At 24.6% G+C, this 12,255-nt stretch overlaps 1 protein-coding gene across 3 annotated transcripts; it reads right to left on the reverse strand.

Moving 5' to 3' along the window:
- Nucleotides 1–5,835: 5,835 nt before the first annotated feature.
- On the reverse strand, nt 5,836–10,608 carry LOC145842760 (uncharacterized). Of its 3 annotated transcripts, XM_082950250.1 has the most exons (5): nt 9,500–10,512; nt 8,906–9,016; nt 7,914–8,035; nt 7,116–7,184; nt 5,836–5,959 (listed from the first exon to the last, which is right to left on the reverse strand). In XM_082950250.1, the coding sequence occupies exons 1-4, from the start codon at nt 9,546–9,548 to the stop codon at nt 7,158–7,160; spliced, it is 309 nt and encodes a 102-aa protein (XP_082806376.1). In that variant the 5' UTR covers nt 9,549–10,512; the 3' UTR covers nt 5,836–5,959; nt 7,116–7,157. The 3 variants fall into 3 exon arrangements, with proteins under 3 accessions (XP_082806376.1, XP_082806384.1, XP_082806368.1); XM_082950258.1 differs by lacking the exons at nt 7,116–7,184; nt 9,500–10,512 and adding an exon at nt 10,539–10,608; XM_082950242.1 differs by lacking the exon at nt 7,116–7,184 and having other exon boundaries at nt 9,500–10,510.
- Between the last annotated feature and the right edge of the window lie 1,647 nt (nt 10,609–12,255).

A 12,255-nucleotide genomic window follows, 5' to 3' on the forward strand; every position in this document is an offset into this window, starting at 1 on the left:
ACAAAATTAATTAAATTAAAAAAATTTACCGACTGAGGGTAAGGATTAGGGGTAACAGTGATAGTAAAAAAAACAATGAATAAATAAAAGTTACCGACCGAAGGTAAGGGTTAGGGGTAACAGTGATATTAAAAAATAAAGTAGAAAATTGAAAAATAGTTTATCGACCGAGGGTAAGGGTTAGGGGTAACAGTGATAGTACAATGAAAGCTAAAACTAATTTTTAAAAAATGAAAATTGATAAAAAAATAAAAATAATAAAGTTAAAAAATTTAACCAGTGCAAAAATGTCTCCGTGCAAAATTATCTTCGTGCAATTTAATGTACTCGTGCAATTTTGTACGCTCGTGCAAATTTGACAGCTACCAATGTAAAATGGTTATTTGTTTATTAACAGTCTTTAAGAGCTTCAAACTTGCAAAACTTACTTTAAACATTTTACAAATAACAAACACACTCATATAATATATAGATTGTTTCTAATCTTTTAACGGTATCACATCAATACTATGAAAAGTATTAAAATTTCTTACTCATTTATACTCTTTTTCACACGCTTAATGGCAAATGGTTGGGAAATTTACGCATGGCAATTCATGGTTAAGTGGTTTTAATTTTGAAAAAATTTCCCTAAAGTTGTTCGGAAACCATATGGTAAGGCGTCGAGTCTTACCTAAGAGATTGTATATCGTGAAGGGGAAATTTTTAGTAGAAAAATGAATTATTTTACCTATTAATTTATCAAATTTTGTTATGATTTTTTACTTCTAATTTTAATCTATTACATTATTTTATTTTTTTTCTTCATCGGACCTAAAAAATTAAAATACAACTTTGAGTATAAATTTGTTATTTTTATACGTAAACTATTTGTTCTTACTGCTTAGATTTAGATAACATTTAACTAACAAAAATGGTTTTTAAAGTTTTAATGTTTTTTTGAGAATTAAATTTACCACTCTATGTTGTGAAATTTTTGTATGTCATTAAAATAGTAGTAATGAACATAACTTTTTAACAAAATTTTTGTCAGCGTTAGTTTAAAATTTATAAGTTTCTTATCCATTTCAAAGTTTTCTTATATTTTTTGAAGCTATTAGAAATTCTAATTTTAATAACGAACTTTCAAAATTTTTCTTTTATTGTAACTCATATTCAATGTTTACATAAGCAGCTGTAAAAAATTTTTTATTAATAAAATCGTTATTTAAAAGTAAAACTTATACAAAAGTTTGCATTATACAGTTAGAATTACTTTTTCTTAAAGCTTAGTTCTGAAATATAAACTTTGTATCAAGCTTAAATGATAATTTCCTTAAATAGCATTTAGAAAATTCATGTGATATAGCTAACTAAAGAGTTTTGGTTTAAATAACAAAACAAAATACAAATAAATATGAAATTAATAAATCCACAACCGAAAAATTTCAAATTTAAAATAATTTAAAGTAGACTAACAACATTTTTTTATAACCGTAATGTCATCGTAACGTACATTCTTTTCGGTGATTTCTTAGGTGGTTTTTGAAATCCGTTAGGGAAGTTCCATTCAATCTAAACGCAATTAATTAATCTCTTCGCAAAAGATTCCCAACTATTTGCCTCTAAGCGATTTGACACGAGTAAATTTTGATAAACATTTAAACACTTTTTATTATATCACTGAATTCACTGCTTTGCAATTGAAAACTATCTGTTTTAAAAAGATGTAGTTTTTTAGAAAAGTTTATTGTTAAAACTACGACCAATAAACACAGTATCCCTTAAAAGCTTTGAAAAAAAATTGAATTTTCAGGTAAAAGATTTTTTTTATTTTTAGAAAGTCATTTTAAACGTTTTTTTAATTTTTTTTTGCAATAGATTATTAACCTTTTATGTTGTCTACATGTATAATACAAAAAAAAAAATTTTATCAAATCATAACGTATTAGTGTAAAACATATTAAAGTTTATTGATGTTAAAATTGATAATTATTTTTTCAGTTTTATTAATTTTGTTCTTAGAAATTAAACATTTTTTTCTGGACTACAAACTAAACTTTATCTGTGGTTTATGATTGGATAACCGAAAGGTGTTTTCGTACAAGTCCTTGGACCAAAATTTTTAGTGCTTTTTTTTTCGTTCGAAAACAAAATTGAATAAACGAAGCAGCTTTTTTAAATTTAATATCTGAAAATTCTTAAACTTGTTATTTTATATATTTTATTTAAATATTTTTTTTTCAAATAACAAAAATATTTTAATTTAATTTATACTAATCAGCGATGAATTTAAAAAGTAGGTTATGTTTATAATCTAGAGTTGTACATAATTGTTTAATTTTTTTATTTGAAAACTACATAGGCAATAAAGGACATTTTTTAAAATTTTATGTTATTTTTAAATTACTGATTCTATATAAACTAGAATGAAAATTTGTTATAAAAGTTATACTTTTTTTATAGGAGATATTTTTTTTTATTCTGAATATTTTTTATTTAAATTTTTATTAAAACAAGTTTTATTGATTTGAATATCGTAATTCTTAATGAAAGCAGTTATAAATTTGTTGTACTACCAAAAAAAAAAAATTTGTTGTACTACCAAAAAAAAAAAAGATTTGATTATTTTTTTTAAGCAGCATGCCGTTTAAAAGTTTTCTTTGTTAAGTTTAGTTATTAGTTAATTTTTTTTTTTAATTTGAAACATTTAAAATTATTTAAAATAACACTTAAAAATGCTTTAAAATTAATAAAAAGTTTTTTTTATTAAAAGCTTTATTTATATTTAAATTTACGCACTCACTTTTTTTATATTAAAAGTAGTCCAGCCATGTCAAAAAAATTTCGAGCTTATATTAAAGTCTAAATTTATTTATATTTTTAGAGGGTTGCTTTAAGTTTTTAACTTCTGTTATTAAACGAACATTAATTTCTCTTGTGACTGCTTTTATACGTTAAACCCGATGACCCAACGTATTGCTTTATGTTCTCCGCTGTTACTACGGTCGCTCTAAGAATAACATTTGTTAATAAACAATTGTCATTAACTACACATTTTTCCTTGCAGTTATCTTTGATTTCTCTGTCTAATCCTCAAACATTAAAAAACAGTTATCTAAAAAATATTGCCAAGCTAAACAAAGGAAAACTAACAACGTCACCCTAAAAACTAAAACATTTACTTCAAAGAAATCAAAAATTAATAACTTAAAGTAAGCTGAAAAATAAAACACTTGTATATTATTATTTTAGAAGTTGAATGTCTAAAGCTAGTGTTGCTTAATTCGTTTTAATGTTTACACTTGAAAAAATTGTAAAAATTGGCTAAAAAACTTTATTTTGCTTTACTAGTTAGTACAAATTATACTGAATCATTTGTTAGCAAAACCAAAGAGAGATGCTTTTATTTAAAATTTACTAAGCGTTGCTCATAATTTACATAGAAGAACTTTGACATTAGTTAATTGAAAATTAAATTTATTTTAGTTCAAATTAGTTAACAATAAAAACTTTTACTTCAAACAACTGTTTCAGCGTTTAATACGCGTTCTCTAGCAAGTTTTTTATTCTATAAAACTTTAATTTTAACTTTTTGATTTATTTTTTTTTTTTGACGTATCATTTATGTTGCATTTAGATTTGTTGTTGATTAAAAACAATTCAATGGAATTAGTAAAACTCTTATTTAAACATTATTACACATATTTATTAAGTGTACTTGGACGAAGCGTTTTTAAAAAAAAGTTTTTGTTCCGAATAACAAATATTTTAATTTAGTTTTTCCGAATTCCTTGATCAGAGGTAAACTTTAAAGACTTTAATTTAAATAAATAACTACAAACATTTTTTTTGTTCATAAATGTGTCAACCAGGGGTGTGTCTAGGCTTTTTCAGTAGGGTCACAATTTTTTTGTTCAATATAGAGTATTTTGTGTAGAAGCTTTTAATAGTATGCATGTAGTACCCATTTAAATATAACATAGCTCTCTAATAGATAACTGTCTAAAATTTCTCAGGTAAATAAAAAATTAAAGTTTAAACAATTATAAAACACCACTAAAACAGAATGCAAAGTCTTAATATGTGATCCAGTTCTTTCATTTTTAGTAAACAAAAACTTATATATAAACCTAACTTTTTGATCCTGTTTTTATTGACAACGTAAAAATTTTGCCAATACATTGTGAAGCTGACATGAAATACAAAGTATTTTATATACATAAGAAACTTAAAACAAAGTACTCATCAAAGTTATTAACTTACTTGTCTCATAAGTAGAAAAAAATTATTCAATGGTTTGTAAAAAAAGAACACTTAGGTAAACAGTTTAAGTTAAACTAATTTAGCTAAATACTCAATTTAATTAAAAAACAAGTTATGTTTTTAAAACAGTATATAAACAGACGTGAACCATTATTTTACAACTTGGTTTAAAAAAAACAAGTTATAAAACTACGGTTTTTTTTTTATGTTCCTCAAATTAAAACAACATGTACTTTCATCAAAAGTTTTTAAACACGTTTTATTGGATAATTTTTAATAAAAAGTTACATTTTTTAAGTGTGCAATTTTTATAGTTTTACAATTTTTGTATAGTTTATAGTTTTTTTTTGACAAAAAACTTTAAAAACTACCTCGTTTTAACGTAGTTCTTTAAAAAATAAGGATTAAACTTTACTAAATTTAAAAATCAACTATATTGATTTTTAGTAAAATATTTTAAAAGAAAACCATATTTAATCGCATTTTTATAACGAAAAAATACAAATAACAAATAATAATAACATAAGGAAACAGGAAACCAGTTAAAACACGCCCCTGGTGTCAACTAATGGATTCGACTTTACAGGCTTTAATTGCATTACAAGTTTAATCTATATATATAAAATAATTAGTTTTAGTTTTTTCAAGGCCGAGCCGTAATAAATAAATCATTATTAAATTAAACTGTTTCAAAAGATTAGCTGGCGTCCAGCTGCTGGATAATTTAAGATCTACGTTTAACAAACTATAGAGCAGGGTTTCCCAAACTCATTTACTAAATCGCCCCCTTTTCAGAAATTTAAAATAAAATCGCCCCCCCCTCCTCCATGATTATATAAAGTAATTTTTTTCTGGAGTACGCACTTTTGAGTCAAAAAAGTTGTGTTTAAAATGTAATTTAGTCTGGTACTCCTTATGCATCTTTTTTTGGGCTGTGTTCAAAATAATTTACAGGGCTTGAGAAAATAATTTATTTTTAATTTCTTATAAGCCCAGTAAAATGTTCTAAAGTACTTAATTACTAAAATGCCTTGTTTGATCTGTAATCAATTCTGTTTAAATATAAATTGTTTTGAAACTAATTAAACCTTTAGGTTAGTGGTGGACAACTTTTTTAGTCAGCAAGTCATATTTACTAAAGAATCATTTCTAATGTCGACTTGTTAAATAAATGTATTTGCGATCTGCATAACTTAAAAAACTAGCATAAGAGAAAATTAAAAAGCTCGAGCAAAATTGTAATATAATGATTTAGTATTAGTATTTAGTGATCTAGGAAGTACTATTGTGAACTGACAACCAAATTGAAAGCGTATTTCAAGATACTAAGTATCAAAAAACTAAATTTTATTTGTTTTGCACAGTAGTTTTCAAGTTACTAAACGGGCCGAAATTTGACTGGATCTGGACTGTACGTTACCCAACTAAAATCTTAACTGAAACCTGACATTATAATAATCTCTCATATAACGAATTTCGGAAATTTAGAAGTTAATTCTAATTAACTTATTTAAGCCGCACAATATACTTAAATTATTTATAAATAAGCATACTGTAAAATTACTATACCAGAGATTAAAAATACTACAATAGAACGAACAGTTTATTTTACACATAACGAAATAAATATTAATACATCATTGCTGTTCTAGGTTGAGGAAGTTTGACCGATTGGTTGATTATCTCACATGAAAAGTGGTTTCATCAATTGCTTCTGTTAATGCAGTAAAATTATTAATTTCAATGCTGAGAGATATTATAAGCAAGTTAGTTGTAAAGTTTAAAACTTAATTTTAAAATTTTCAAACTATATGTTTCGTAGTAGAATAACAGGAAATAAAGTTTGACTTGGAATAACCTTTGAAAAACTAAACCTTAATTCTAACAATATATATCATTTTTTAATTCAAAAAAATAACAATTAAAAGTTTTACAGTTAATTCTGTGGACAGAAAGAAATCAATTAAAAAACTTTTAATTAGACTAAAATTTTGTTTTGTAATTGTAGCAGTCTTTTTGATGGCTTAATTAATTCTGTTCGAAAATTATTTTTTTCTAACTATCAGCCGCCTATAATAATTTAACAGAGGAAAATAGTGAAAAACTAAAAGCTAGGGTTAAATTGTTAAATAAATAACAAATTTTAGTTGTTAAAGTATTTTAAGTTAGCATAAAACAAAAAAAACAGTTGTAGTAATACTTTTAATTCCTTATTATATAGATTTTTTAAGAACAATAAATCAAGTTAGAAAATAAAATTGACTTTAAATTCTTTTAAAGTGAAAAGTAAGTTATTTCAAATAGAGACCTCAAACCGATACTCTTTTAAAACCAAAAAAAAACTTTTTTGAAATAAAAACTTTAATGGTTATCAAACTATTTTTTATTTATATAAATTAAACAAGTGATACCATAAAATATGTCAAATAAACATCTTTCAAACAAATATCTTAATCACTATGCTATAAAAACTTTTAGTGTAATGTAAAACGACAAATACAAACTACAAAATTAACTAAGTCAAAACAAAACTATTAACAGCTTTGAAACATAAACAACTTAATAAATACAGTAGACTTCCGCTTGAGTTCGCACTTTGAACAAAATCAAAAAGTACAAACACAAAAAATCATTAACTTTTTTTTTAAGACAAATTTCTATATGTTATAGTGCAATAATGTTATGAATCAGTTAATGTTTTTCCGAGTTTTTTTTTTTTTTTGCCTAAATTGTCAAATTCTAGGTTTTTCCAGGTAAAGTGGCAACCCTGTATAATTTAATTTTTTAGTCTTACTAAGTGACTTTTCAAAAAACAATTGGAAATATCATGAAGTGATAGTTAATAATAGATAACATATATTTTTACAAACCATTTATGATCCCAAATACCATAGATGTCAGGTTATGAAATATTAAGAGGGATTCCGATCGTCTATGACCTATAAAGTTGTTAAATGAGGAAAGTATGAATAAAAATATGTAATTTACTTGAAAATAGGAGTCATAAGCACTTAATTTTTTTTTTTATATTTTACAGGTCCGATTTCAAAGCAAAGGTGTTTCCCCTAATATTTGCTGAATCATCAATAATTTTTTTTTTATATCGTTAACCCTATCCCACCTGACCAAAAATATTTTTTTTTATTTATTTAAACCCTTAACCCTAACCGACCTTACCCAAACATATTAAAAACTAATTACAACATAAAATATTTATATTTTTTATGCTGACTCAGAAAATATTGGGGGATTTCCGTCACATCAACAAAAGGACTCATATTTTACATAAACAAAATGGGCTTTTTTTGTTTAAGTTTTACCTCAAAGTTAAATATTAGTTAACAAGCTAAAATTAGTAAAATATCGTGATAAATAGTTAAAATTTTATAACTGCCCAAAACTTTTAAATCGTGTCCCCTCTCCTTTCGCCCCCTTACTAGTTATCGCCCTCGATTTACTAAAATCACCCCCAGAGGGCGATATCGCCCACTTTGGGAAACCCATAAGTTATTTTTGAAAAATTTCAATAAATAAAACTGTGTCTGTGCTGAAATATTTATATAAACAAATAAAAGGGTTAAACTAAATGTTAGATAAGAAATGCTACCAAGACCGCAAAAATACTTATCAAAACTCTTAAGTATAAGTGTTTTAGTTTTTAAACTTACTTTTAGTAGAGATTGAATAAGTTTCAGGCAAACGGGAATGCGTTCGAAGACATTTGGACAGCTACTGCAATTGTTTCTACAATTTGCTATACATGGTCTACTTTTAGGTAAAGGTGTTCCTTCTTTAAAGATAAAATACAGTTTGTTAGAAACTAAATGTAACAAAATTGTAAAGTATTCTCATAATATTCCAAGACTTAAGAAAAAAAAATGTTTTATAAGTCTGAAATTCCATAAATGTTCATTATATTAATAGATACTTATTTACTAAACATAATAATTGAAGAAGTAGAAAATAAAATTATTATTATTCTTTTATAATAAGCACAAGTGTCAACAAATTTGTTTCCATAAATATTGTGCTTTAAACCATTTAACTAACCCTCAAAAATTTAATAGTCAAAAAAGTAATGGTATGTTTTGATTGTAGTTGAAAATTTTTGAAGAAAAAAAAAACTAATGGTTTTACAGTGAATTTTTTTTAAAAGGTTCTCTTTTAACTACTATAAAGTTATAAGGGTTGATTTAGTACTATTAGATTATTAGAATAATTTGACAATAATATATCATAGGTAAATGACTATTGTAAGCTAGTATAATACAAAAGAACTTTTGTTTTTTAAGAAAAGATCGTTTTAAACTAGTTAAGTTTATAAAATACGAATAATTTTTTTTTAATTTATGTAAGAGACTTTTGTCTTGTTTACAACTAGCTCTTATTTTTACAACTACAATTCACATTAGATTGTTATGAAGAGTTTTAAAATAAAAACTTTTCTAAAATGTTAAATAAATATCTTATGATACATATATGATTAAGTATTTACATCAAGTTAATGTAAAAACTTATAAAACATCTACTAATCATCACGTATTTAAACACATAACTCAATATTTGAAGCATATAAATACGATCTGTACTTCAGACCTAAATTCACACTTGAACAATTGACTGATATACAACTTAAAATGTAAAAAAAAATAACACTAACTGCATTTGTAAAAGCATTTTCTGCATGGCACGCAACCTGGCACAGGAAAACATTTATCAAAACACTCTCCTATTTTTTTCTCGTCCGCTGTAGTTATTCTTGCTGTTGTCACTACAATAAAAATAATTATATAACTTTCCTTACAAGTAACTAAGAAGTTTTGTATTAATAAGACGTGTTTTATTAAGAATTGTATTTTTAGTTTTAAAACGTATACACTATTGCAAATACAAATATCATATTCTTATCATTTTTAATGATATTTATATATTCTTCGGCGGCATTTATTTCTGGTAAAAATCATCCGAGAGTAGCCGCTTTGTAAACTATAACTAAATGTGTTAATTAAAAAAGATATATAATATATGTTACTGTCAATTGTTTTACTTGAAGTTTCTTTTAAACTTTACGATTTATACTTATTCTAAGATTTTCATTCTCATTATTTTTTATTTGTTAGTAACAAACTTTAACTTATCAAATTCAAAAAAACATTTAAATTAAAACCGTCGTTTTGTATGTTTAAAATGTTGGTAAGTTTAAAATGCGTTAAACAGGTTTGCATAGAACTTAAAATAATTAATTACAACTTACGTTCAAGAAGCAATATAGCCGTGAGAAAAACCGAAAACAAAACCCTCATTTTTATACTTAAACTTTATTAAGTGATAATCACTGTAAAAATATACTTTTGAGTGAAAGCAAATAACAGGGAACGGGACAAATATGCACGAAGAGGAAGAATTTTAGAAGCTAGAGATATTTTTGCACGAAGACACTTTTGCATGGAGGGTCTTTTTTTCACAGAGGGTCACTTTTGCACGAAGGGTCATTTTTGCACGATAATAAAAAACTAATAAAATGAAAATAAAATAAAAAAAAAACAAGAAAATAAAAAAATAAACTTATTAAAACAAAAGTTACCAACTGAGAGTAACGATCAGGGATAACAGTGATAATAGAAACAAATAACAAAAAATTAAAATAATTAAAAAAAATTTTTAATAAAAAATTGAAAAAAATAAATAAAACTAAACTAGTAAAAAACATAAAGCATTTACCGACCATAGTTAAGGGTAAGGGTTTCACTGATAGTAAAATTAAAATAGAAAATAATTGAAAAAAGTTTTTAAAAATGAATAATAAACAAAAATATCTAAATTACAAAAATCTACCAACTGAGGGTAAGAATTAGGGGTAAAAGTGATAGAAAAAAAACAATGAATAAATAAAAGTTACCGGCCGAGGGTAAGGGTTAGAGGTAAAAGTGATAATAAAAAGTAAAAAAAAGAATGAAAAAATAAGTTACCGACCGAGGGTAAGGGTTAGGGGTAACAGTGATAGTACAATGAAAGCTTAAACTAATTTAAAAAAATGAAAATTGATAAAAAAATTTAAAAAAAAAAAGTTCAACCAGTGCAAAAATGTCTCCGTGCAAAATTGTCTTCGTACAATTTTATCTTCGTGCAAATTTATCTCCTCGTGCAAAATTGTCTTCGTGCAATTTTGTGCACTCGTGCAATTTTGTCCCCTCGTGCAATTTTGTACGCTCGTGCAAATTTGACAGCTACCTATGTAAACTGGTTATTTGTTTATTAGTAGTCTTTAAGAGCTTCAAACTTGCAAAACTTACTTTAAACATTTTACAAATAACAAACACACTCTAATACATAGATTGTTTCTAATTTTTTAACGGTAAAAACATCAATACTATGAAAAATATTAAAATTTCCTACTCATTTATACTCTTTTTCACACGCTTAAGGGCAAATGGTTAGGAAATTTACGCATTGCAATTCATGATTAAGTGGTTTTAATTTTGAAAAAAAATCCCTAAAGTTGTTCGGAAACCATATGGTAAGGCGTCGAGTCTTACCTAAGAGAATATATATCGTGATGGGGAAATTTTCAGTAGAAAAATAAAGTATTTTGCCTATTTTAGATTTATTTAATTTTGTTATAATTTTTCTATTCTAATTTTAATTAATTACATTTTTTTATTTTGTTGTTTTTATACGTAAACTTTTTGTTTTTACCGCTTAGATTATATAAAATTTAACTTACAAAGTTGGTTTTTAAAGTTTTGATGGTTTTAAAAAAACTAAATTTTCAACTTTATGTTGTGAAATTTTTATATGTCGTAAAAGTAATAGTAATGAACATAACTTTATAACAAAAAATTTTCTTTGCGTTAGTCTAAAATTTATACGTTTCTAAATAATTTCTAAGTTTTTTTTTTTTAACCACTAGACCTTCTATATTTGATAAATATCTTTCAGAGTTTTTTCTTTTATTGTAACTCACATTTAATGTTAACAAAAGTAGCTGTAAAAATGTTTAGTTCATAAAATCATTATTTAAAAGTAAAGCTTATACAAAAGTTAGCTAACATACAGTTTGAATTACTTTTTTTAAAAGGTTAGTTCTTAAATACAATCTTTGTATTAAGCTTAAATGATTATTTCCTTAAGTAACATTTAAAAAATTCATGTGATATATTAAATTAAATAAGTTTGGTTTTAATAACAAAACAAAATACAAATAAATATGAAATTAACAAATCTACAACCGAAAAATTTCAAATTTAAAATAATTTAAAGTAGACTAAGAACATTTTTTTTATAACCGTAATGTCATCGTAACGTACATTCTTTTCGGTGATTTCTTAGGTGGTTTTCGAAATCCGTTAGGGAAGTTCCATTCAATCTAAACGCAAGTAATTAATCTCTTCGCAAAAGATTCCCAACTATTTGCCTCTAAGCGATTAGACACGAGTAAAATTTGTGAAACATTTAAACACTTTTTATTGTATCACTGAATTCATTGCTTTGCAGTTGAAAACTATCTGTTTTAAAAAGATGTAGTTTTTTAGAAAAGTTTATTGTTAAAACTACGACCAATAAACACAGTATCCCTTAAAAGCTTTGAAAAAATTTGAATTTTCAGGTAAAAATTTTTTTTTTTTTTTTAAAGTCATTTTAAACGTTTTTTTAATTTTTTTTTGCAATAGATTATTAACCTTTTATGTTGTCTACATGTATGCAACAAAAAAAATTTTTTTATCAAATCATAACGTATTAGTGTAAAACATAATAAAGTTTATTGATGTTAAAATTGATAATTATTTTTTCAGTTTTATTAATTTTGTTCTTAGAAATTAAACATTTTTTTCTGGACTACAAACTAAACTTTTTCTGTGGTTTATGATTGGATAACCGTAAGGTATTTTCGTACAAGTCCTTAGACCAAAATTTTTAGTGCTTTTTTTTTCGTTCGAAAACAAAATTGAATAAACGAAACAGCTTTTTTAATTTTAATATCTGAAAATTCTTAAACTTGTTATTTTATAT

The sequence above is a fragment of the Thalia democratica genome, chromosome 1 (assembly GCF_965202585.1).
Source record: "Thalia democratica chromosome 1, ktThaDemo2.hap1.1, whole genome shotgun sequence".
Classification (NCBI taxonomy): Eukaryota; Metazoa; Chordata; class Thaliacea; order Salpida; family Salpidae; genus Thalia; species Thalia democratica.